General features: G+C 39.5%; 1 protein-coding gene across 1 annotated transcript; it reads left to right on the forward strand.

Moving 5' to 3' along the window:
- The first annotated feature begins 1,963 nt into the window (after positions 1–1,963).
- Positions 1,964–27,834, forward strand: LOC149285582 (cytochrome P450 4V2-like). Its single transcript, XM_089495205.1, has 11 exons — positions 1,964–2,159; positions 8,808–8,920; positions 14,483–14,568; positions 15,590–15,780; positions 16,511–16,580; positions 17,248–17,374; positions 20,745–20,930; positions 22,060–22,162; positions 23,700–23,834; positions 24,299–24,478; positions 27,677–27,834. The coding sequence occupies exons 1-11, from the start codon at positions 1,964–1,966 to the stop codon at positions 27,832–27,834; spliced, it is 1,545 nt and encodes a 514-aa protein (XP_089351331.1).
- The last annotated feature ends 40 nt before the right edge of the window (positions 27,835–27,874 follow it).

Below are 27,874 nucleotides of genomic sequence, written 5' to 3' on the forward strand. Positions count from 1 at the left end.
AAAAATATTTTGAGCTAAAAAATGGGCTAAAATATTTATTACAATAACTGAATAAGCTATGAACACAGTAAGACACACACAGTAAGACACACACAGACACAGTAAGACACACACAGACACAGTGAGACACACACACACACACACACACACACACACAGTAAGACACACACACACAGTAAGACACACACACACACAGTAAGACACACACACAGTAAGACACACACACAGTAAGACACACACACACAAACACAGTAAGACACACACAGTAAGACCTCCCTCCCTAACCCCCCTTCTCAGGATCTCCCCTCTAACTCCCTAACCCCCCCTTCTCAGGATCTCCCCTCTAACTCCCTAACCCCCCCTTCTCAGGATCTCCCCCCCCGCGCCCCGGTCACTTACCTTAAACTCCTGTGTTGGAAGCGTGAGGCGTAAAGCGCCGGCACCCGAGACAAACGCTTCCAACACAGGAGTTGAAGCGCTGAGGCAGGCGGCGGTGGCGGTGGCGGCGGCTGCCGCCAGCAAAGGATTCCTGTATATCTGTCAGGCAGAGGGGCCCGAGAGTTGCCGAGCGGTTGTCTTCAGCAACCGCTCGGCACCCCTTGGGCCCCCCTGACTGGCAGAAATCCAGGACTCCTCTGCTGGCGGCCGCCGCCGCCTGCCTCAGTTGCGACCCCGGATTTATCGGCGTATAACACGCAGGTAGGGTTTAAGCTCCGGATTTTAGTTAAAAAAGTGCGTGTTATACGCCGATAAATACGGTATATCGTTGCCCCCCCTCCCTCCCTGCCTGCCTGCCTGCCTGCCTGCCTGCCTGCCTGCATGCATCTTCGCTCCATAAGACGCGGCTGATTTTTCATCCTACTTTGGGAGGAAAAAAACTGCGTCTTATGGAGCGAAAAATACGGTACTTTTTAAGTTCTTCTCTCTCAGTGTGTTTCTGGGCATGTTAGTGTCAGTGTGTGTCTGGGTATGTTAGTGTGTGTAGGTGTGTGTAAGGGCAGTGCATGTGTATATGTGTGTGTACAAACAGGTGTGTATAAGGGGAGTGTACATGTATATGCGTGTGTAAGGACAGTTCACGTGTATATGTGTGTGTAAAGGCAGGTGTCTGCAAAGGCAGTGTACGTGTATATGTGTGTGTGTAAGTGCAGTGTATATGTGTGTAAGGGCAGTGTACGTGTATATGTGTGTGTAACGGCAGTGTATGTGTATATGTGTGTTTATGGGCAGGTGTGTGTAAAGGCAGTGTGTAAGGGTCCTGTTGACCAAGCTTCCAATGATGCTCAGCCAGCATTATGGTGGACACCTGGTTGGCTGAGCATCATGAGTATTCACAGCTAACATCTGCAGCTTTATCTACTGTTAACGGCACTTCCCATGATGCTCAGCCAGCATCATGGAAGTAATATGTCTGACTGAGCCTCATGGGAATTCAATTCAATGTGTTGGTTATTTTTAATATGCATGACTGTGCTGACAAAAATAAAGCGTGTTTTAAGTGGCGATGCAAGTACATTTGCTTGTATCGGTGAGTTCCGTGAGAGCGATTAAAATAAATAAATAAATAAGTTTCCCTCTTTCCCATTTTGATATGTTGGGAGGTATAATAGTGAGTCTATAATAGTGAGTGTGTGTTAGGGTGAGCTTGTATGTGTGTATGTTAGTTACCTGAAGGGAAGGAGGGGCACAAGAGGTCAGGTGCCAGCCCTCCTTTGTGGTCCAACTCTCAGACTTTGCACCAGAATCCCTATCTATACATGCCTCACTATTGAAAACCATGGGCTGTTCTGTGAATGCAGGCTGTACCGAGTGTACAGCTATCAGGGGATGACCCCGCCTCCATACCGTTACTGTTATTGAGCTGCGGTTACATCCATGTGACAGAAGGGCAGAGGCAGCCACAGAGGAAGTGTAACCTCTCGCTGTATCAACAAACAGCAGCGCGGCTCTCCCGACCATCCCTATGGATCTGAGGGGGGATACGTCTCTGCTACTATGGACGGCTGCAGCCGTCATCCTGTTAACCCTGCTGGTGTTATCCGCCCTTCCTTTACTGACCGACTACATTCGGAAATGGAAGGTCATGGCACCGATTCCAGGTGTTGGCATCAACATCCCTTTCATTGGAAACGCTCTCCTGCTGAAGCCTAACGGTGGAGGTAAATATAGTCCTGTTTATGCGCTTCTATCGTGCTATCTTTATCATGAGGCTGACAACGAAGGGTTAATACAAAAGAAGTCTACTTTCTAGAGCCGGAAGGGTTTTGCTGAACCCCTCGCTGTCCGAGAGGAATGCGAAGCACGGCATCCAAAGTGCTTCTGGCAAGGAAAGGGTGAGCTGTACTGTATATAATGTAACAACTTAAAGGTGCAGTGCCAGGTAAATACAGCAATGAACTGCACGTTTTGCATTAGAGGCTGTAGGGAATAGATCCAGCCAAGTGTGATAGATATATTATATATATATGATATATTCTTAAATGTAACCCTTTCTCTCTCTCTCTCTCTCTCTCTCTCTATATATATATATATATTCTTAAAGGTAACTCTCTCTTTTTCTCTCTCTCTCTCTCTCTCTCTCTCTCTCTCTCTCTCTCTATATATTCTTAAATGTAACCCTTTCTCTATTGTAAGTGCCAAATACTCTTGCATGTGAATGTTTACATGTTTCAAAGAAAAGAGGATTGTAAACTTTCAAAGTTAATTGTAAACAAAGTAGAAAATCCATCCTGGTTCAGTTTGAAAAGTTTGATCTTACCCTGGGAAGTTTTGCGAACATTCTTCTGGTTGCTATGGTGAAAATAACTCTTTTTAAACATTGTACCCAGGATCATCCTCTTGTTGACAAATTCTAGAACCCATGCACTACATGTAGATATTCTAGAAAATGACCAGACCCCCCAAAGGGGCTGTTGTACTAAGCAAACCTATAGAAGCAATACTAAATAGACAGATCGTGGGTGTTTTCCCTACTTAAACAAAACATTACTTATTTATGTTTATGTTATTTATCATACGATCCAAATAAACTGCAGCAGATCTGTCATCTTATTTGTCTTCTGGAGGATTAATCACATAGAACCACAAAAACATCTAAGAAGTTTTTCCAGTTTTTATGGCAGCATTGTCATGTCATAGTTAAGAGTTCCTTGCAAAAATTATGCCAATGTTTTACATGTTTAATTATTTTTGGGAAAAGTCTGGGCATCTAACAGAACTAAATTGTTTTTTAGAGAAAAATGAAAGAATGGAATAACAGACCTGCTATGCTTTGTTAGCTTGTTCTGCTTGATGTTGTTGTTTATCCAATGCATCCTTCAAAGTAGAACCATGATAATCAGTCAGGTAATGTTATAGAATCTCAATAATGTTCAAGCTGGCGCATGGCCAGGTTGCCAACTGACCAGTTCATTTTTGAAGACCTGTCCCAAATAAAAAAAGAGCGAGGTCTTTTTCACTGCTGCCTCACAAAGCGTTGATCCTGAGTGCGGACATATGAGGTCATATCCCAGCGCTCAGCACTAAACCCTTGCGCACTGCGATGGAACATCGAAACAAAGTCTGTAGGAACAGATCTCCTGCGACCACCACAGGAAATAAGGAAGGTTAGACATGGGGTAAAAGGGGAGCGATAGTGAGAAAATGGAGAGATAAATAGATATAAGTGATAAATAATGAGAAGGGAGAAAGGGAAGATAATGAGAAAGAGGAGAGATGGTGAGAAGGGGGAGGGTAGTGGTAGCAGCACATGGGTTCCATCTGAGATACCGCTAAATGCCTTGCACCCATCCTGTTTAACCTAAATATGTTTATATATATATATTTACATTAAATGGGATGGGTGCAAATTGTTTGCTGGCTTTTCATATGGAACCCATGTACTGCTACCACTGTCTTTTCTTCCTTAAGAAAATAGGGGTTAAACATACTGCAGATTATTCTTCAAAATGCTGCATTTATCCTCAAATTGAATCATAAATATTGCACATTAAAGTCTGGAACTTGGTTTCATGCAGAAAATTAAGCACTCAGGCTAGTTGTTTACTTGGTGGTAAGTTAACCTAAGGGACCTCAGAATTCATCTGGGAATGGGCTGTGGTAGGTCTTTTCAGTTGCCTTGGAGTTTATGATAGGATTTTTTTTGCAGAGAAGAACTTGTTCCTCTTTGTACCACATCAGCTTAATGGGCTTGAGTTCCGGGAATCAAAGGGGACACTGTGATACAGAGCCATCAACTTGTGACATGTTGATGTTGCTATAAATTGATGCACCTGCTTAGTATTGAAGTTCAGGTATGTTGTGAAACTGCATCATTGTTCCGAAAATACTTACTACACAGCTTGTTGCGGTTGCTATACCCTGGTTCTACCGGCACCACACATGCAGAAAGTATGATTTGTTGGGGTATAAAACTTTTTAACTCAAATAAGTTGTTTGGTGTGGATGCTGTAAAGCTTCTTCTTCGTTGACGTACTGTATATGTTGTAGGCTTCTGCTGTTGTACTCAATACGCTGAAAGATCTCCTGGGTTGCTGCCCCGTATCTCTGAACCTATTTTCAGCCAACCTTGAGTATTCCACATCTAAAGTGTTCTTTACTTATCTTTCAAGTAGTATTTCAAGACAATTTACAGTTCACCTTCCAAACATCTATCCCAATACCATTAACGGTCTAGCTGACACCATATTGTTACATTCACCCATAGAACTGTTGATCTTTTTCACCTTCTCCTGGTTCATACTGTCCTATAAATTTATAGGCAGAGCCCATTCTGAAACTTTGCCTTCACACAAAGTTTCATTGTGTAAGAGATATTTAGTTTACAATTATGGGATTATTTTATTTTAGTGGAACAAAAACTTATTTTAAACTATTTAATCTCCTGCCCTGGAGGTCTCTTCCTTCTCCTTGTCCACCCTTACTGTAAGGTTTATGAATAGAGCTGGTAGATGGGTAGGCCAACTTTCAAACACCACTGACCCAAATGAGATAAGCAGAAATGCAGACACTTGGGTAGGAGTGATGGCATGAGAACCCAGGTATAGAGTGACAGGTTAGTAATGGCTTTAATGGCTTTCCACTCCGCAAGCCGGGAGACGTGGCACCATCTTGTGATTGGCAAACACATGTTTGCCAACCAGGCGCAAACAGAGATGGAAGAGTAGGCAGTGGGGACCCCCATCGGTACAGTGCAAAGCTGAATCAGGGTGCAGGACCTTGAGGTAAGTTCTAACGCAACGGCTGCCTGCACAAGAGTCAGTGACTTATGATGCAACAATTTACTTGACAGGTAGAAATAATAGGGAGTTCCTTAGAACAGGGCTTTTAATGGGTTTTTACATGGAATATACAGAAGCTTGGTTTTAAATACAGAAATATATTGCTGATTCTGATCTGTAAATACTGTAAAACAGGTTTATTTAGTGTATAGACCTCTTAAACATAAGATTTTGCAGAGGTGTAAAATCCACTTTAACGTGTTATTCCTGTAATATGGTGTTATTTTCCGGGCCAGTGCTAGTTGTTTACTTGGTGGCAAGTAAGTTGTGTATTTACGTGGTTGTAAGTTCATGGCTGTCACTGTGATTATCTTTTACTGATGGAATGCAAATGCTTGTAAAACGTATTATCTCTATTAGATAGAAATGCTAAAGGTAACATGTAAGACCATTCAGCGGCTAAAAATAGGAGTTTATTGATCCATTATCCGAACTGTGTGCTGCATGTTAATGGGGCACTGCCGCCTTTGCAGCTCTGAGCAATCCATGAAATTGCTTCGTAGATTGTTTGAAAGTAAGAGTCAATTGTCCTCAGTGTAAACTGCGAAAAGTGATACCAAGTGGTTACAAGCTGGGAAGGTGACATTGTAACAAAATGTCATGTCAATGGGAAAAAAATATATAGCAGGGTGGCAGGCTGCAAAGTTAAGTGACACATATGACATAGCCAAGAATACTGGGTAACAAGCTGGAGAGCCCATCCTAACAACGTACTACTTACTGTAGAAATTCTAGCCCAATACCTAATAGGGGGCACATAAGTATATACACTAAATCATCTCTAAATGGTTAGATTGAAGATGAAAGAGACATGCTGAAATACATAAAGGTGTTACGTACACTCCAGTAGAGATGAATATTTGAACAATGCATACATGCTAGGGCAAGTGATAATAGTCTACAACTAGAGGGTTAGAAGCTTAGATGTAACACAAGCAAGTATTGTCAAAGTGTAATGGTGGTGAATAAATGACATAGGCCAGGGGTGTCCAAGTTTTTTCTGCAGTGGGCCACTTCATCAGAATTGTATACGTGCATGGGCCGCACTCATTTTTCACTGTGACAAAAAATATGGCCTTTAATAAAATATGCAGATTAAAATAAAGTAAAATGACACAAAACCTTTACTCTTCCTCTCACTGATTTCTGGGCCTTGAAAGTTTTGCGACTACAAATTCAGGATTCCCATATTTTTATTCTAGGGATGAACTAAAATGAAAATTCTGGACCAAAACATTCAGGGTTCACTTAGCCAAAACCGAAAATGACCCCCACCTTTAAAAATAATAATAAAAACTCACATGTTTAATAAAAGTAGGTAACACACAATTGGACAAAATTAGCAATATGACTTCGCATGATAGGAGTGTGATTGCTAACAGCAATCACACTCCTATCATACCCAGGCAACCAGTAAATGCTGGTACCTAGGCATGATGGGACTGTGCTCGCTGTGATTGCTGTTAGCAATCACACTCCTATCATGCCAAGTCAGCCAGTACATGCTGGTACAGGGTGGCTGTAAGTGATGTGCAGACCCCATACTGCTGGCAGCATCACTACACAAGGGGGGCAGCTAGCTAGGTTTCAGCATGTACTGGCTGACTTGGCATGATAGGAGTGTGATTGCTAACAGTAGTCACAGTCCCATCATGCCTAGGTTCCAGCACTTACACATCCATCCAGTAAATGCTGGAATCTAGGCATTATGGGACTGTGATTGCTGTTAGCAATCACACTCCTATCATGCCAAGTCAGCCAGTACATGCTGGTACAGGGTGGCTGTAAGTGCAGACCCCATACTGCTGGCAGCATCACTACACAAGGGGGGCAGCTGGCCAGGTTTCAGCATGTACTGGCTGACTTGGCATGATAGGAGTGTGATTGCTAACAGCAATCACAGTCCCATCATGCCTAGGTTCCAGCACTTACACATCCATGCTATCACACACACACTCATTTATTCATATAATCATTCATTCACAGATTCATTCCCTCAATCACAAACACCCTCCCCACCCCCTTACCTGCACTGCAGCTCCCTCGATGCCGCTCACAGACTTCAGCAGGGGGCGCAGCCTCCCTCTGCCTTCTCTGCTAAAGCACAGAGGAAGTAGGAAGTCACGTGAACTCCGCTTCATCTGTGCAGTCCAGAAGACCCTCCCACAAGTAAGTAGCAGGGCTTGAGGTGCGGCTCGCGTAAGATCGTTTGCCCTGGCTGCCGATCTTACGCGGGCCGCACCTCGAGGTCTCGCGGGCCGCATTTGGCCCGCGGGCCGCATGTTGGATGCCCCTGACATAGGCTTCCGAATAAGTGGAAAAGGATAATACAGGGAGGGAATTTAAACATTGCTGGGGAAGGTATAGTAAGGTTTTACAGCAGGCAAAACATGGTTAAAATGGAAAATTTCGTATTTGTCATAATTGTAGCAGGGTCACACATGTCATGGAAAACATATGTGAAGTTATGCTATCTACATTTTAATACTAGCAGCAAAACGTACAATAAAGCTGTCAATGCCAAAGGAAATATCTGTTCTGGGGAAGGTACATTAATTCATTACACATATTCCCTCTCTTATAACCAATAAATCTTCCTACACATAACCATACAGGTATCAGAAACACCTTCTTATATGGTGCTGGCAATGCTGGTTACAAAAAACTGGCTAATTTACAGCAATTCTCCATTAGACATACAAACTACATAATTCCAACATATAGAATATGTAATTCCATGGTTGGATACAGGCAGGCAAAGGAGAAGGATATATAAAAAATATATACTTATCAAACAATATGGACCCAATAAGGTCCAAATCAACATGGAAACATGAAAAATAAAATACACCAAGGAAATGTGTATATCTGTTGTAAGAACCTATATAATGAAATGCAAAGCTGTATGATGTTACACTTACCTACCTTAATCGAACTAATAAGAACCTTGTGTATCTCTGTCTCTGTCCTCCCCTTTGGCAAACAAGGGTCTTCTTTGAACGGACCCTACATGCAATTCTACCATTTGTCATGCTTTTAAAGATTGTTTTTAAAATACGCTGTATTATTGGGGGCCATTAATTTTTTTTCTAAATGGAATTACGCTATGTTTGCTTTTTCTGGAATTTTGACAGTTTCTCTAATACCCTCTACAACGCAATAAGAACCCCTTGTTTGCCGAAGGGGAGGTTAGAGATACACAACGCTTTTATATACTAAAGCCAGAATTTCGCTCGCTCGAGTAAACGAAAAAGCATACAGATTTTTATTCCATTATATAAATTATAATAGATTTACACATTACTTTTATTTTTTGTGTTTCCATGTTGATTTGAACCTGTTTGGGAAATTGTTTGATAAGTGTATTTTTTTATATACTTTCTTTTCTTTGCATAACTCTTTATTGCACAACACTTTGTTAGGAGTTATTTTAGTTTTTGTACCTTGTGCTGTTAAAATTTAAAAAAACCCGCTAATATCTAAAGAATAACACTTTTGACTTATATATTTAACTTTTTTATGTTCCAGATTTCTTTCTCCAAATTATCGAATACTCCGAGATATTTAGACCCCTTCCACTGTTTAAACTTTGGATTGGGCCCATTCCTTTTATAATACTCTATCACGCAGAAAATGTGGAGGTGAGTAATTTCAAATAAGCATCATTTTTTAAATGTAATGTCACAACAGCGAACGTGCAAGGCCTTGGTAATAAAATAAATTGACTCATTATGGAAGGTTTAATATTTTTCAGGAGACTAATCTGTGGGGATAGCACCGTTGTCTTCATTAGATGCCATTTTTCTTACAGGATACCTCAAATTCATATCGGGGAAAAAAGATGTTTAACTCCTTTGTGACAAGCCACCTTTTTTTTGTATTATTTGTGACAGTGGCTGTTTTGACTTTTCTGCTGTGTTTGTGTTTATCTGTAATTCTCTTCTTTCACCTTTCCTGTACCCAAAGCACTTGTGAAGAGCTTTCAGGAGCGATCACACGGGGTCCCTGACTGTTTTTTTGTTGTGTTGCTGAATGCCTCAATATCAAGGTTGTTCATGCATCAATAAATTAGCACACAATAAAGATTTAGCAAGTAAGTTTATTAAGAGTGCACAAGGAGAAATAAAGCACAGCTCTTTGAAGTGGGGCAGTCCCACAACAGGCATTTAAACGTTTGTTCTCTAGGTGGATTATAACTTTTGGCAAGTATCCTAACCGATAAGTATAAAGGTCCCTTAAGCAGCATATTTGATTCAAATGTGGTTAATACGTTTCTTAAAAGAATATCGCAATATTCCTGACAAACTGCCAAATTACACAAGGCCAAAAGATCATGAGGCTATATCCATTTTTGGGTGCAGCTGGATTTCCTAAAAACTCAGAGTAAAATGTAAAGATATTAGCATACATATATATCTTTCATAAGACATTCAGCAACACCGGCTAAACTTAGGAGGCGATCGTTGACTGCTTCCTAGACTAGTTACTGCAAACGGGCGCCTGTGACTGCTCCTGACAGCGATCATGTGGGGGCTCCACATATTTGGGGGGTTTAGCTGAATGCCTGAATGTTTGGGCATTGCAGCAAGACCGGCTGAGTAAAGTAAGCAATTGTTGATTGCTCTCTAAGTTAATTTTACCCCATGACATGCCAGGTACATAAATTGAGCTTAAGGGGAAGCATTTCCATGATGTGCCTGGCACTTCAATTGTCATCAAGGGATTAAGCATTTTATGCTGGCTCTGAAGATATTATAGATATTAAGGAGATGATTAAGAATGCTGAGAATCCTTGAGTAACACTATGACAAGGGCCAGCCCAAAAAATCGGGTATATGAAAAGTGAACGTCTGATGTGTTTTCTGATGTTGCCTGTCACAGGGGTGCCCATGTTTTTTCAGCAATGCGGTACTTCATCAGAAATGAATTTGTGCGTGGGCCGCACCTTATTTTTCATTGAGAGAGAATAAGCAGCACCACTCCTATGATTATATAATGAACCAGACACAAATGGCGGTACAGCTTGGCTCCTCTCATTATAAAGTGAGCCAGACGCAGCATAAATTTCAGCACTATATACATTGACATTAATGGTTCTACAGCATAACTTCCATCTCCCATAATTTGTTATTAGTATTTTGTTACTTTTTCACTCTTTCTCGCTCTAACTCACACTCTTTCACATTTTCACACACTCTCTCATGCTCTTTCAGTCTTACTCTCTCACACTATCACTCTCACACACTCACTTTTACATTCTCTCACACTTTAACTTACTCAAACTCTCACTTTTACTCACGCTTTCTTTCACACTCTTACTCACTCTCTCTTTCAATGTCTCACTACCTTCTCCACCAACCGCTTCCGGATAACTGTCTCCTTTTTAAGTAGTTCCGCTTCTTCTCCTGCCTCCTCTTGTTCTTCTGTTTTTTTTCATCCACTTCTTTTTGTATCTTTTTTCTTCATCCGCTTCTCTGAGAAACAAGGGCTACCGGAGCACTTCCGCAAAATAGTGGAGTTTGCGGGCACACCCTATCCCCCAATTGGATGAACAGGGGAGAGACTGTCCCTGTGGCTCCGCCCTTTTGCAGGAGTACCCTAAAGGGCCAGAATAATGCAGATGGAATCACAGAGAAAGAAAGTCGCAGAAACGCTAAGGAGTTAACTTGTGATCCTATTTTGTCCACATGTGAATATCCACCTACCAGTTTGTTCATCATTTGTTTAATAGATCTAACATTCTAAATTTTGCTATTTTCTGTTCATAACAAATTCATTCTCAGATAGACTTCGCCCCTAAAAAAAATATTTACATAGAGGTTGAAAGATAAGAAGCACAGCCTCCGCTTCGCGTTAGGTATAGGCTAATAGAGTGAGGTAATTTAAATATGCATCCGATAAGCATACGCCTGTTCTGACTCTGCTCTGACTCTGCTCTGACTCTGTTCTGACTCTGTTCTGACTCTAACATGAGACCAAGTACTAATTAAAGATCGAGTCTTTACATCAGGAAAAGAGAAAGGGTGGGAAAAGAAAAAACATTGAATTTCAGGACAGAGATTTGTCAGGTAATCCTGGCCCTGCCTCTCTAAGATAACAAATCTAGTCGTTCTTAAGTTGAACTAGCTAAATATATCCAAACAATTTATCCTGATTGTCAAACAAAATGCACAGGCTATAGTTAGTTTTAATAAACATAAAACTTCCAAGAGTTAAAGAACCATTTGAAGTCCGCTCCCTTCCTACCTTTGTGATATGTATTTGATAATTTTCTCTGGAGGTCATGTAAGTTGTATAAAAATGCAAGAATTTTTGAAACACTTTAAGGATATTTGAGTAGCACTTCAGACAAAATGTAAACAGGTGACATTTCAGAACTTTAAAAACTGCAAGACATTATGTAACATTAAATTGAGAAGTTTATATCTATTGATATGAAACATGTATGAAAACTTATACAAGGCTAGCCGTACATGTATATATATATATATATATATATATATGTACATTTTTATATAGGAGATTAAGTAGCCATGGGTACTAAAGTTTTAAGCCCTGTGGACACATTCTTTGCTGGCTTCTTAAATTTACTTCTTCTTAAATTTACTTTGTCTAGCAAGTAATAATATACATAAATGTTCAATGCATCATGAATTGAAGATAAAGTATATTGGCATACCTGGGAGTTCCCCATGTTTGACCCTGAGTCTCTAGGTGAAGCCATGCTTCCTGGGGTCTCAGGGTCCGTTTCTTTATTCCCCAGGCAGGGGAGTAGAGGGTGCCCTGATCTATTGGTCTGTCTAGCCTGCACACATCATAGGACTGCCTACATAAAAAGGAAAATCAATAAATAAAGCCCGCCAGGGGTCGCGTAACTAGTTAGCATGGAGAAGTCTCGTTCGTTATCGGGCTTTATTTATTTATTTTTCTTTCTTTTTTTCTTTCTTTCTTACGTAGGCAGTCCTAGAAGGCTTAAACACACAAAAGAAAGCCCTGCGCTCAAACTCCCATCATTGTTGGGCGGCAGCAACGGCTATAGTATTCATCAGCCCAAAATACATAGAACAAACACCGAAAAATAGTTACCTGCGCACTAACCCAAACACCTGTGCTTATATAGACAAATGGAGGTTTTTAGTTTCACTCCAATGGCCATTAAAATGGAAGCTCGCCTGCCACGTCACGGCAAACCTCTTAGGGAGTCCTACACTATAGTCCTAGAAGGCTAGACAGACCGATAGATCAGGGTAGAGGACCGCACTGTACCTGCGGGTCCCGGTAATCCTGCGCAGTCCCGCAAGGCTGCCTTCTCGCTGCTCCCTTACAGTGTCTCCTCTCTTGCTCCGCCCAGAATCATAACGGAGTCACGTGATGAGACGTCACTTCCCGTGACCCCGCCTTGTTCCTTGGCGGAGCAAGAGAAGAGACGCTGTGAGGGAGCAGCGAGAAGGCAGCCTTGCGGGACTGTGTGGGAACTCTGCAGTTCAGGTAAGGAGGTGGGCGTGATTGGCCACAAATGTGGCGGGAGCGGGCGGGATTGGCCACAAATGTGGCGGGAGCGGGCGGGATTGGCCACAAATGTGGCGGGAGCGGGTGGGATTGGCCACACATGTGGCGGGAGCAGAACACCCACCTTGCGGGAGCGGGCAAAGAATCAGCGGGAGCGGGATTAAAAAAGCTGGGGCGGCTTTTTTAATCCCGCTCCCGTTGATTTTTTGCCCGCTCCCGCAATGTGGCTGTTCGGTGCTAGATCAGGGCACCCTCTACACCAGGGGTGTCTAAGTTTTTTCTGCAGTGGGCCACTTCATCGGAAATGCATGTGTGCGTGGGTCGCAGTAATTTTTCACTGAGAGAAAATGTGGCCTTTTAGCTTTAGAATGTATACTAATACAGGGTTAATTTGGCAAAATCCCGAAACAAAAAAACAAAACACCGAAAATAATCATCCGCAGGGGCCCTGCTACTTCCCTCTGTGTTGCTCAGCAGCTCAGCATCTCTTGCTCCGTGGAGGGGAAGCAGGAACCCAGCGGAGTCACGTGAATGCGCATCACCTCACGTGACTCCGCTCCATTCCTGTTCCCCTGGGCAGGTCAAGAGAAGTTTAAACAGACTGCGTGCAACGCAGATGGAGACAGCACCCCTGCGTAAGTCTGCGAGCGGCACCGGAAGATCTGCAGTTCAGGTAAGGGTGGGGAAGGGTGTACGAATGAGTGTACGTGAATGAGGGAATGAATGTTTGTGATGAATGAATATGCATGTGATAGCATGGATGTGTAAATAGGGGGGCTAACAGCAATCACACTTCTATGATGCCCAGGATCCAGCATGTACTGGCTGCCTGTACAGAATAATATTACCATATGGTTATACATGTTTCTTACACATTGCATTCAGCAAAGATGAGCGCAACATTTTATACATAGATACCTTAAGCAGAACCAGGGTTTGTGTTAAAAACCCCCCAATAATTATATGATCCCAGTTACTGTACAGAATGTCACTATGATCAGAACATAAAAAATGTAGAGTGAAAAATGTTTCCATACACCACAATAGAACCAAGCCAAATGTTCTGAAAACAATTAAAAGTGGTTTAGTGTATGAGGGTGTGTTTTGGCCCTACAGGACATAAAAATGTATGTAGGGTTTTGCTGAACCTTTTTCTTCAGAAGTGACTCTTGTGGAAGTAAAGTGCAAATTTTACCTCGTTTTAATATTATAAATATATTTTATAATATAGATTATCTAGTATTCATAAAACTACTTATCCTTAAAAAAGATATTGCATCACAGAGGAAACAAACACATGGTTAAAATAGCAAGAAAATCCTCTTGTTTTTAAGGCATGAAATAGCCTTGTCAAGAAATGGTTTAGAAAATAATTTCATAAATATTATTCATGCTTTCCAAACTTTTTAAATAAACTTTTGAATAAAAATATATTAAGTTTAATCACAATGTGCAGGATTGAAACATAGAAGATGTTTCTAACTTATATTAATTAGTTTGGTTAGCAAATAATTTTTTGAATATTTTAGTCCTGTGAAAATATTTGATCATATTTTTGTTTATTTTTAATATTGGCATCTATAAGGGAAATAGCATTTGATTTTAGTTTTTATCAGCCATGCAGCACACAGTGGGTGATGATACAACTTAAGTAAATATATTTTATTTTTACAACACTTTTTCCCCCTATTTAGCCCATTTTGAGCACTTCAAAACATATGGACAAATCATTTGCATATAAATTCCTCCATCCATGGCTCGGAAAAGGACTTCTTACGAGGTAAAACATACCCACCGCTTGTTGTATTTGTAGTTATTAAAACAAACAATGGGCCATTTTTTAAAGCAAAACTACAGAAATCCTTGGTTAATGTTTGAAGCAATCAACAGAAAGATTGTTTGCTTTTTGTTTTATTTCATAAATTGCTACTTATTAAATTTATGAATTTTCCAACCAGTATAGGTCTCTGCTGTTGTCATTAATCCTGATTTTTGTATGTTTCATTTTCCATAACGTCTACATCAAATACAAAAAAAAAATACAAAAATATAAAAATATGTTTTATGGAATTTTAACTCGAGAAGCACCTTATAGAGTCAAATGTATCAGAATTTCTCTCAATGGACAAAAAGCTTTACAGTGAATCACACTGAATAATGTAAAAAACAAAATTACAATTTCACTAATCTGAATTTTGACTAAACTCGAACAGAATAGCCAACCAGTCTCAGCATGGCCCTTTATGTCTTGCACAATCCTGAATATAGAGGCAAAAGCTGGAAAAGCTGCACCTGTTCTTATCTGGAGGAACATGATGCCAACTAGGCTGTGGTGAAAACATCCAACTGTGCTTAGGGAGTAGGTCCTGATGTTTACCCTAGGTTGTAACTGAAGCAGCTGTGCATTTCAGATTTGAGGATTAAGGAAAAAGCATAATCTCTTTTGATAGTTTGGTTCATGAACTTTACTGCCTTTTTTACTATAGCTGAAATGGCTTTTGTCTGATGTGTGTTTATATATCGCTAACTCTATTGGATGAAGACTTACCACCGAAAAAGATGTTAGCCGATGAGATGTTTAAACACACTGGAAGAAAAACGAGCAAGTGTCATCCTCTTTAGCATAAATACAATATATTTCTGCATAAATGGTGCTTTCATTATTCACTGAATATAAAATTTATACTACATGATTTACCAAATTCCCAAATGGCAGCTTTAGAAAGGCGATTGACACATTAACATTTTATAACTGTACGTATTGTCAGAAAATATAATAATAATAAAATGTGACTCTACAGCACAGGGGAAAAATGGCGTTCCAGAAGAAAGATGATAACCCCAACCTTCCACTTCTCCATTCTCTCGGAATTCCTGGAAGTGATGAATGAACAGTCCAAAGTACTAGTTGAGAAGCTCAGAAAACATGCAGACAAAGAGTCTTTCAATTGCTTCATGAACATAACACTTTGTGCTTTAGACATCATATGTGGTAAGTATGATGTGCTTTAAGACTGCTCCTTGATCAAATTCTAAAGATTTGAAGGCACATAAAACACATTTTGCTTCTCCTAACTGTTTATCTTGTACTGGGAGTATCTCACGTAAACATCCAGTTGCCTGTTTTAATACCTATATGTCTGTGTGCAAGAGATGCATGTAATTTATGTCACATAAGTAAAGACTATATACCTGTGTGGAAGGTAACTGTATGTCACATACATATATTTCCCCCGTAATATCTGTATGGAACAAGAATGCTTCCAGCTTTGCACTCTACAACTTTATATTTAAATTACTTGACACCATGTTAGTCATTCTAGGTGGAGGTCTAATCATAGTACAGTTGGGAGAGTATGACTAGACTATTGCATTAATCCCACAAAACGTGAATGACAGTTACCAAAGTGAAATGCCATTCATAGTTGCTAGAAGGGTAGGTTCTGGTGGGTTTGTAGTAGTAGTAAGGAAGTAGTATGTAACAGTTACAGTGCTTTGAGGGCTGGAGGTTAGGCTGGTTTATGTATATGGGGCAATCCATTGTTCTATTTAGGAAGTTGCGTTTACATGGGGGTGAGAAATAGAAAAAGTAGTGGTAATGAGAGAGAGAGAAAAAAATATAAAATGCAAAAATGTTTTTTAATGTTTAATTAAGGCCACATGTGTAAGTGATTATATACTGCTGAAGTTTCGTTTGTAATAATTTTTAAATTAAATTCTAGAGACTGCAATGGGAACAAAGATTCATGCACAGAGCAACCAAGATTCTGATTATGTTCGGGCTATCTATGAGTAAGTGTCTTTAAGTAAGATTTAAGACAAGATTTTACATGTTATTTTTTTCAAGCATAGAGATCATACAAAAAAGATCGTACAAAGTGTGAAAGCCAAAAGTTCTGTAAAACCACCATTGATTAAAGGATTCTGGTAATAGTTGTTACCCAGCGCTCCAAGTCACCAGTGTCTTGTCTTCTGCTTGCACATATTAAACCTAGCTGAACAATTAATTCAATCAATCAAAACTGTGTCATTGTCCATATAAGACTATGTATTTATTCTTCAATGTATGCCAGAATGAATACCAGATATTTGCTTCATATTTGTGGAATGGTATGACAGTCTAATAAAGAAGCATTGTGTAAAGCGAGGTTTGGGACAAATTATCTCAGATGTACTCACATTCAGGACAGTCTAATTTTCCAGACAGGCTACTCAACAAAGTAGTTTGAGGTCTACCATTAGCTTTGAGCTATGACCTTGGTTAAATAATTTATTATATATACCATATATAGATAATAGTATAGTAATTATCATCATTAAATGCTATTACTATTAAATCTATTTGTTAGAAGAACTGCATATATAAAGTCGATTCTATATGAATTTGCCATCTTGTTTACCACTTCCTGAAGATTTATTTAGCTGTCCCTTAAATATTGTAACATCTCTGTTAATATAGAATGAGTGATATGGTTCATCGTCGTCAGAAAATGCCATGGTTATGGCCAGATTTAGTGTTTTCTAACTTAAGGATTGGAAAGAGACATGACGCAAACCTGAAAATCCTTCATTCATTTACTGATAAGGTACCGTATAACATTAAATGTTCTCTTTTTTTTAAAAACAAACAACTACATGGAAGGCTGCATATTAAGAGGCAAACAGGTAAGTAAGTAAGCAGTGAACACACTTATTAAGCCATACTTGTTTTGCTGTGGTTGTGGCATCTAGGAGTTCATAGTCTTCAATCTTTTTCAATAATGAATCCTTTATTGAAAATAGCTTTTTTTACTGTATTGATTAATATAAAAATATTTGTCTTCCTTTCAACAGCACTGGCAAAATACAACACATACGGGTGTAATATAGGATACAATATTTTAAGCACCATTAATTAAATAAAGCCGGGATGGACCAGTCATTAGGCATATGCCATTGGTTGCAATGGTCTTAAAACCAATTTCCAAATTTTCCCCTGAATTTTTATTTTTTTTAAATATCTTCATGTTTCATGTAAAAGTATACGAAACACAAGTGAAAGCAACCACGTAGATAATATCTAATTGTGCTTCAGCTCTGTTTTCTTTCTCAAAAGAATATTACCTATTCTAATATTTCAACTGTGTGTTTTCAACAGATGGAAATAAAATACGCAAAAAAATGCAAATGAAACCTGAAATCTATGCAAACAATAATGTTTTTATAGCTAAAAAGCAATCGTAGTCTTGAAAAGTTGCTCTAGGTTATTAAATATAATAGAACCAATCTTTCAAAGTACAAAACTGCTTTGGTTGCTCAGCAGAGGATGGTAGCAGGTGATAAATGCAGGCAGAATAGGGTTGCTGTTTTAGTAATAAAACATTGAAAATTAGCACAACCATTAAAAGAACTGTGTATATATATATATATATATATATCAGATGCACATGGAAATATGTTTTTATGCATCTATCTTGTGTTTAACCCCTTAACGACAATTGCCGGTCCTGGCACGACACGGAAAAGCATGTGCTTTACGACAATTGACGTGCCAGGACCGGCACGTCTTTAAACGGGTGCAGAAAGCGATCTACTATCGCTTTCTGTACCCAAAAAGCGTTGCTGAATGCCTCGACCTCGAGGCATTCAGCAACGCCGCGATCGGCACGAAGGGGCCATCTCTGGCCCCTCCACGGGGCGTCAACATCCGCCATACTTTGTATGGCGGCGGACGCCCGTTTTAAAAGCGTTTAGGAGGCGATCGACGATCGCCTCCTAAACTTAAATGGTGTCGCTGGAATGCCTCGATCAGGAGGCATCCAGCGACACCAAACACTAACCTTTTGATGGGCTGTGACCGCTCCGGAGAGCGGTCACAGCCGCAGCTGCCGGCAATCTTCGCCATCAAGGAAGATGGCCGCCGTCCTGTAACAGGAACCACAAATTTTAAGAGTTCGCTAGATGGTCCAGACCATCTAGAGAACTTTGGCTCCACTTGCAGGTTGAATACAGGTACTGCATTCACCATGCAAGTCAATGGAGCCCAGCTTTCTAATCACAGTGTGATTAGTAAAAATAAATTAAAAAATAAAATAAAATTAATAATAATTAGAAAAAAATAGTAAAAAAACAGTAAAATGTAAAAATCATTTCCCACTGATGTCACTATCAGGGGAACCTCCAAGTTGAAAAAAAATGTTAAATTTTTTTTTTTTAAAAATAATAAAAAAAAAATCTATATATATATAAAAAATATATTTTTGTGAGCAAGTCCTAAAATTAGCATATTAGCTTAAAACAATTCTCGCATGGAAAGAGTTAAAATACTGGCATATTAAATGCCCGTGGGGTGTCTACTTTTAAAAAATGTATGATTTGATGGGGTAAATTCAATGGGCCAGGTTCAACAACGTCCCAATTAACACGGGGGGAAGGATGGCCACACATCTAATTTCCAATTAGAAAAATGCACACGTACCAAATGTGGCCTTTTAGTTCCCCCAAAAAATGACACACCCATGCATGTGGGGTATCACTGCACTCAGGAGATGTTGCTGAACACATTATGGGGTGTCGTGTGACAGCGGCATATACCAGGAGCTGTAAATTCATACATAAAGTAGGTGTGTGTGGGAAAAATACACACACAAAAATATTACTGCAAACTTTGAAAAAATGCTGGTGGTAAAATATGTGCATGCAAAGAGTTAAAATACCAGCATTTAAAATACCCTGTGGTGTCTAGTTTTGAAAAATATATGGTTTTGTTGGGCACACTGAAATGGCCTGGCTCAAAGATGTACCAAATAGGGCATGGGCAGTGGATCCCCAAATGCCAAAGTTCAACATTGAAAAATGCGCATGCCCCAAATGTGGCCCTTTTGCCCCCAAACAGCCAGGCAAAATCATTCATGTGGGGTATCGCTGCGCTCAGGAGATGTTGCTGAACACATATTGGGGTGTTTTGTGATAGTGACATAAACTAGAACATTTTAATTCATACCTGAAGTAAAATGTGTATGACAAAACAAATGCAAAAAAATGACTACCATAAAGTTTGACAAAGACTGGTGGTAGATATGGTGCATGGAAAGAGTTAAAATACTAGCATTTGGAATACCCTGGGCTGTCTAGTTTTCAAAAATATATGACTTGATGGGGTAAATTGCATTGGCCGGGTTCAAAGATACCCGAAATGGCACATGGGGGGAAGAATTACCAGATTTGGAAAAAATGGCTTTGAAATAGCAAAACGCTACCTGTACTTATTGCCCCATAATGGGTAGAAAAAAGCAAAAAAACATAAAAACATTGGGTATTTCTAAACTCAGGACAAATAGTAGAATCTATTTAGTAGGTTTTTTCATTACCTTTTATAGATGAGTAAAAGATTTTTCAACTAAAAGTTAGAAACAGTCATTTTTTTCTAAATTTTTCACCATATTTTATAATTTTTTTAATAGTAAATAATATGATACAATCAAAACAATGTCATCTAAAGAAAGCCCTTCTTGTCCTGAAAAAAACAATATCTAATGTGTGTGGGTTCAGTAAACGGGAAAGAAGAAAATTACAGCTAAACACAAGCAGCGCAGAAATGTTAAAAAGGCCATTGTCACAAAGGGTACAAAAAGTAAAATCAGCCTTTGTCTCGAAGGGGTTAAAGGGAGTTAGATTAGTAACTTGTGACCCTTAAATTAAGATAACATTGACCTCAGTGTGGGTTTAGCTTTTTTAAGCTTGTGTGTTAAAAGTGCTACAGAATCTGCTGGTGCAATATAAAGAAATGTAATATAATGATATGTAGCTAGTGTGAATTCAAGCATTGGATGAAGAATTTGCAAAAAATATAAAAAACTATTTAACATATTTTAGTGAGAATATCCAAGTATTTAGGGTAGTCACAGTAGCACATGCAGTATTTTGCAACATAAATCGATAAACTGATGATGTTCACATAATTATTTGTATCAAAAGACAATTTTAGAAAGAGCTGAAGAAATGAAGAACTCAAATTGTAGCCCAAGTATCACTGATTCAGAAACAGAGAAACCAAAGAAAAGAAGTGCCTTTTTAGACATGCTTCTACAAGCAAGAGACGATGCTGGAAATGCCATGAGCCACATGGATATTCGGGAAGAGGTGGATACGTTTATGTTTGAGGTAAAGTGATAATTTTGGTATTAATCCATAAGGAACCAGTGCGTGGTTTTGGCACAATTTTCTACAAATCTCGGCTCTCATGAGATAAAATAATCCTTTACTTTTAAACCAAATATCCCTAAAATGAATCAAATGGATTGACACAAGTTAGGGGCAGCTTTTAGTTAAATTTAGTTATGCTAAGAGCAGCAAAATTCAACAATTTCAGTTGAAATGGTAAACAATCCGAAAATTTCATGCACCTATGTTGGCTGTCTTTCTAAAAAGGAGCAGTCAATTACACAGATTTCAGCACTTCTACTCCTAACAGGATGAAAGGTCTGAAAGCCCTAATGTGGAAATATCACACCTGAACTAAAGTCATTACAGAATACAAAGAACCATCTGTAAAATCCATAGAGTAATCTAATTGAGCTAATATGTTTTTGCTGTTTCGTGATCTCATGTTTACTGTCCAAAATAGATCTAAGTCCCTCTGAAGCTCAGTCCAGAACCAACCTCTAACTTTAATACTAAAACAAATCCCTGTATAACAAAAGCCCCAGTATAACACCACTACCCATCACATGGCTGCGGCAGTGGCCAAACCCATGGCTTCTACTGACTCAATAGAAAATGAAAAGCAGCCATTTGGAAACAGGACATCTGAGATTATGACTTTTAGTCACTTTCAGCTGTTGTAAGGAACCAGTGACCTTTACTGCATACACCACCACCAGTAATGTGGACGGTTACAGGATATGCAGGATTGGGGTTGTATCATATATTTTAGAAGCAAAATATTTTCATACAGGTTTTCAAGGTCTTGTCAATGGCTCTGGTTGGTTCTGATTTGTGAGTTACAGCCGCATACCATTTTGATGCGGTCAGGTTTTATTAAATTGATATAACATCTGTGGGTTTTCATGATTGAGTCATACCATTTTATGTAATATACTATCAGATATTTCTTATATTTCAATAATACAAGTCATAAAAAGTAGTATACACACATTAACAACTGAAATAGTGGTTAACAAACAGAAATCATTCAGTTGAATTCTGTAACAGTTATAATAAATGATAATGATTATGCATACCATCCTCCTTACTGTGATTACTGACCTAACATATTCATTTTAATACTTAGGGTCATGATACTACAGCTGCTGCCCTTAATTGGTCTTTATTTTTATTGGGATCGCACCCAGAAGCGCAAAGAAAAGTTCATAAAGAACTGGACGATACTTTCGGTGAGGCTCATAGATAACAATTTTGCATATGTAAAATACTAGATGTCAGTAGCCATGAATAACATTATGACATTTGTACAATCATTAGTTGAACTAGGTGCAGACTAGCAAATTTTCATTTTAACTTTCAGCACTAGCCCAAATAATCCCTTCTAATTCTCCCAGAAATCTGGTGACCGAAATACAAATTTACCGTACAGAATTCTCCAATACACACTGGCCAGTTTTGAGGAAAAAGCACCAGTTAGTTGTTATTCTGGTGTCTCCCTGGCCTAATTAGATATACTGGTTAAAAACAAAAAATATCAGTTTACTCACTTAGTTTCTAGCATAGACAGCTCTGATAGAATATGGGCATAAGGTAATATCCCAAAAAAATGTATTAATCCCAGAGGTTTATGTATAAAGATTGATGTTTAACTCCAAATATATAAAAGAAAATACTGTTTTTCAGGAAATGGATGAAATAAAAAGTTTACTGTTCTCAAAAAGTCTATTAATACATTAAACATGATTTTATATATTTTATTTATATCAGCTACAGAAGAACCTTGTAAGATCTCAGTTTGCACTCTAAATTTGTTCTATGAGGGATATTGCTAAATACATTATCATTATTATTATTATCTTTTATTTATATAGCACCAACAATTTACGCAGTGCTTAAAACAATAAATATATTCAAGGAGTATGACAAGACGAGAATTGACAGACTAAGACAAACCGATACAATAGGTGGAGAGAGCCCTGCTCGCCCACCATTCCTGACGGGAACTTTGTGTAAAAGTACAACTCCTGGTGTACATTACATTTATTTCTATACCGCCAGCAGATTCTGTGGCACTTTAAAATCAGATATATTAATGTATATTTGTTATGTACAGGTATGTGTCAAGTGCCCGAGTTAAATTGCACAGCACTGAGTAATTTGTTGGTGCTTAATTAATAACAGGTAATAATAATAATAATACATATTGATGTCCATATTATATGGACTTCAGTGCATTTTTCTGCATGCAGGTCAGCACATATATTCTATACACATTCAACGTACAAAGTGAGACTTCTTGATTACCCTCCCCCTTCTTCCTTGCTGCCTGGCTGCCTTTACTGACATGAGTTGTTAGCAGGAAGCATACTTCAGTACACTTCCTGTGCAGGCTACGCAGCAGGGCAGTAAGACAGCCAATCACACATATGCTAGTTGAATGTTCATCTAGGTCACATGCGGTTGGCTGCCTTTACTTTCATTGATTTCAGTGGGAGCTCAAGGTATGTCCCAGGAGTATACTTAAGTATGCCTTTCTGTTTTCAATAGAAGCAGCCATGATGGGAAAAATTGCATGCACCAATTTGGACCCCAGTGTGCATTTTAAGTTAAAATAGGGCTGGAATAGTCCTTCAGTGTTCCTACATTAAAATAAGGCCTGCTGGTTAATACAAAGTTTTAATGAAAATTAGTGTGATTATAAAATTATTGTAAATACAGATGTGTTGGCAAAAATATGATGATGGGTTCTGATAATGTCCACAACAGGTAAATCTGACCGCCCAGTCACAACCGATGATCTGAAGAAACTTCGCTATCTTGAAGCAGTTATTAAGGAAGCGCTGAGATTGTACCCTTCGGTTCCATTTTTTGCACGCACTATTACTGAAGACTGTACTATCCGTAAGTGCATTATATTTGAAATGTGATACCTTGTGACTATAGGAAGCTTTGCTTAATAACAAGAAATATTAGCTATTGGAAGAACTTGATTATTCTTTTCATTCATGCTTAAACATAATGATTAGAATTCCCTTAACATTCAGCTGCAGGAGTATAGCAAAACCTGGAAAGGCAAAATATAGATTTCTTCAAATCCTAAGCATTGTTAATTTTAGCATCCCTTTGTGCCTTAAAAACAAAATGAATCAGGATGGCATGGGGGCCAAACATAAAGCACATCAATTTTCTTACTGCACCCAAACATAAAGCACATCAATTTTCTTACTGCACCCACTAATTAACCAGATTTTCTCAAAATGTTTACAATATGCATATAAAGTGAAATATGATATGATGATGCAGTAGTAAACATTCACCTTAATCTTTAGCTAAATTTAAATGTTTACTTCCCTTATATTTTGCAGGTAATTTTAAGGTACCAAAAGGTGTGAATGTAGTAATTGTTCCATATGCTTTGCATCGGGATCCAGAATGGTTTCCTGAACCAGAAGAATTTAAGCCGGAGAGATTTCTTCCAGAGAATGCAAGTGGACGAAATCCATATGCATATATACCTTTCTCTGCTGGGCTTCGAAACTGCATTGGTGGGTATCGTATTAAGAATCAATCACTTTTAGAAATATGAGGAACATGGAAAAAAAATATAAGCAGCATATGGCATATGAACATTGAACAATAACGGACATAACAAGACATTTGCTGTAATTAAGAACAATGGAGCTGCTAAATATGGAAGTAGCAGCGGGGACATTCCACTGGTATTCATGGTGATTACGCCATATGTAGAACTTTCCCCAATATCTTTGTTAGTCTATCAAAGAAACAAACAAAGTCCCTGGGTGTGAACATTTACACCCTTCTCCTTATATGTTGCTTGCGTTGCATATTGGTTAATTATTCTTTGTTTAGCTGGATACAGTCTGTACTTCCAACGGCACAGAATTTCAACCCCTCCATGTAGTAGACACCAGGCCCGGACTGGGACAAAAAATAGGCCCGGGCATTTCAGACTGAGCAGCCCATTTTTATGGAAAAAAAACATATATGTACATACACATGCATAATACAACACGGGAAGCCTGAAGCCACAATTTAGTGCGACTAATCCTTGAAATAAATATTATAGCGTAAATAACACAGTACTTTATCTTTTCCACTAAATGATTTCAGGGCCTTGAATGTTTTGTCCCCTGAAGTCACTACAAATTCAGGAGGGCGTTTTATCTCTGGATAAGTAAAAATGAAATAGTTCCTACTGTAAATTAAAGAAACAGATAACCAAACACACACACCAGGACAGGCTTTTCCACACCGACACCCAGACACACACCCCAGGACAGGCTCTGCGACACCCAAACACACACCAGGACAGGCTCTGCCACACCGACATCCAGAGACACACACCAGCACAGGCTCTGCCACACCAACACCAGACACACACACACCAGGACAGTTAAAAAAGAAAAAATGGTTCAGCACTCAACTCCCAGGAAGCTGGGTACTAGCAGGAAAAAAGGGACAGTATAAACCCTCTTGAAGTATACGAACACAGAAAAGAATCCCAGCACTCCAATCAGCTTCCAATCCTTAGGTTACTTTATTCAGAGAAAGCAAAACAAAAAAAGCAACATTTTGGCCAAACAGGGCGTTTTGAGCTTGACAAAGGCCCTGTTTGGCCGAAACGTTGCTTTTTTTGCTTTCTCTGAATAAAGTAACACCCATACACAAATACACACCAGGACAGGCTCTGCTACACTGACACTCACACACACACACCAGGATAGGCTCTGTCACACCAACACCCATACACACACACACCAGGACAGGCTCTGTCACACCAACACCCATACACAAACACACACCAGGACAGGCTCTGCTACACTGACACCCACACACACACACAGCAGGACAGGCTCTGCCACACTGATACCCAAACACACACACACCAGGACAGGCCCTGCCACACTGACACCCAAACACAAACACCAGGACAGGCTCTGCCACACTGACACCCGCATCCGGAGGGTTTCCACGGACGGTTTCACTTTGGTATTGATTTATGTGATGGTTGCTGCCCCCAAAACAGCCTGTCTGTGGCATCTTTGCCCCCAAAACAGCCTGCCTGTGGCATCTTTGCCCCCAAAACAGCCTGCCTGTGGCATCTTTGACACCAAAACAGCCTGCCTGTGGCATCTTTGACACCAAAACAGCCTGCCTGTGGCATCTTTGCACAATATACTTAAGGCAGTAGTTTCCAACCTTTAGACAGACTAATAGTGCAGAATTTACTAACTATTACAATCTATTGAAATTGTGAGATTCATAATACCTGGACCATTGGTGTCCTTTAAGAACTGGGTTTAAAAACTAGACATATACTTATACATAAATAAATAATGTATAGTCCCAGAATTAGACAGAATTAGAATGCATTAATTCATTCACTCCTTCACAGATACTCATTAATTCACTCCTTCATAAAGCCTCCCTCACCCCCTTACCTGAACTGATGATGGACGCGCCGCTTGGAGACTTCCGCAGACAACCTGCTCTACTACTGCACAGGGGAAGCAGGGTCATGTGATGTGACTCCATTGGATTCCTGCGTCCCCCTGGCGGTAGAAGAGACGCTGCTCGCGTGCGTCTGCCAGGTAAGTAGCGGGCCCGGTCACAGTTGCTGGGGGCTTAAGGAGCAGGTGCCCCTTTTGCCCTGCGTTAAGGACGGCCACATAGGCCCAGTCAGTCCGGTCCTGACTGGGCCTATTTTAAGGTAGGGGCCTGGAGCTGCAGCTCCGTCAGCCCGTGCGTCAATCCGGCCCTGCCGCCGCCCAGCCCACCGGGCAAATGCCCGGTGTGCCCGATGGCCTGTCCGGGCCTGGTAGACACTATGGGTGTTGGTGTATGATTATACATTATGCGCCGTCATTTGTAGCTTGTCTATTACATGGAGCTTGTCTAACATGGTCATGGAGTACATCATTTTGCAGGAAACAGATGTATTGGGTTATGTCTAAGTTATTATTGAGATACTTAGCTTATAATTTGTGTTATGTAGTTGGTAAAAAAAAAACATTCTAAAACATTAAGCTAGATTAACAAAATACAAACTAGGGTTTGCTACATACATATAGTTACATAGTACATAAGGTTGAAAAAAGACCTATATCCATCAAGTTAAACCCTTCTACCTAACCTTCCTACTCTTGATCCAAAAGAAGGCAAAAAAAACTCCAAAAGGCAATCAGATTTCTCCTTGGATCAATAACCTCTAAAATATTAATTGTATGTCATGCCTTTCTAAAAACAATATCCAGACCCCTTTTGAAGGCATCTAATGTATTTGATAAAACCACCTCCCTTGGCAGTGAATTCCATACGTTTATTGTCGTTACTGTAAAGAATCCCTTCCCTTGTTGTCAGTGAAACCTGCGCTCCTCCAGTCTCAGAGGGTGACCTCTTGTTCTTTGTACATTTCTGTTAATGAACAGGTCACTGAAGAGCTCTTTATATTGACCCTGCATATATTTATATAATGTTATCATATCCCCTCCAAGACCCCGTTTCTCCAGTGCATATCATTTTCTTTCTTCATAAATAATATCTTCCAATCCCCTTATTCATTTTGTAGCCCTCATTTGCATTGTTTGTATTGGTACCCTGATTACAGTAAGCTTGCAGCACTTATACTGCATACTATACTGACCACTAACCTAAATTACGAAAAAGAATGTCATTATTTTCCAGTTATAAAATGCCCCCTTGTGTCTTTATTATTTGTTTAGGTCAGCGCTTTGCATTGATGGAGGAAAAGGTTGTCTTGTCAAGCATCCTAAGGAATTTTTCAGTTAAAGCAACTCAGAAACGTGAAGAACTTTCTCTAGTAGGAGAGCTAATTCTACGACCAGAAAACGGCATCTGGATTGAACTGAAAAGCAGATAAAATGCCTTATTTCATCAGTGTATGAGCTTTGTGTTGGTCT

Source organism: Sceloporus occidentalis, unplaced genomic scaffold (genome assembly GCF_023333645.1).
Source record: "Sceloporus occidentalis isolate IW3139 unplaced genomic scaffold, rSceOcc1.0.p SCAF_77, whole genome shotgun sequence".
NCBI classification, from domain to species: domain Eukaryota; kingdom Metazoa; phylum Chordata; class Lepidosauria; order Squamata; family Phrynosomatidae; genus Sceloporus; species Sceloporus occidentalis.

What these genes read in the sequence shown, in the direction of transcription:
- LOC149285582 (XM_089495205.1), top strand. Translation starts at nt 1,964, where the DNA reads ATGGATCTGAGGGGGGATACGTCTCTGCTACTATGGACGGCTGCAGCC. An exon ending in GCTGAAGCCTAACGGTGGAG is followed by an intron (nt 2,160 to 8,807) that starts GTAAATATAGTC and finishes TTTATGTTCCAG; the next exon opens with ATTTCTTTCTCCAAATTATC. An exon ending in TTCATTCATTTACTGATAAG is followed by an intron (nt 17,375 to 20,744) that starts GTACCGTATAAC and finishes TTGTATCAAAAG; the next exon opens with ACAATTTTAGAAAGAGCTGA.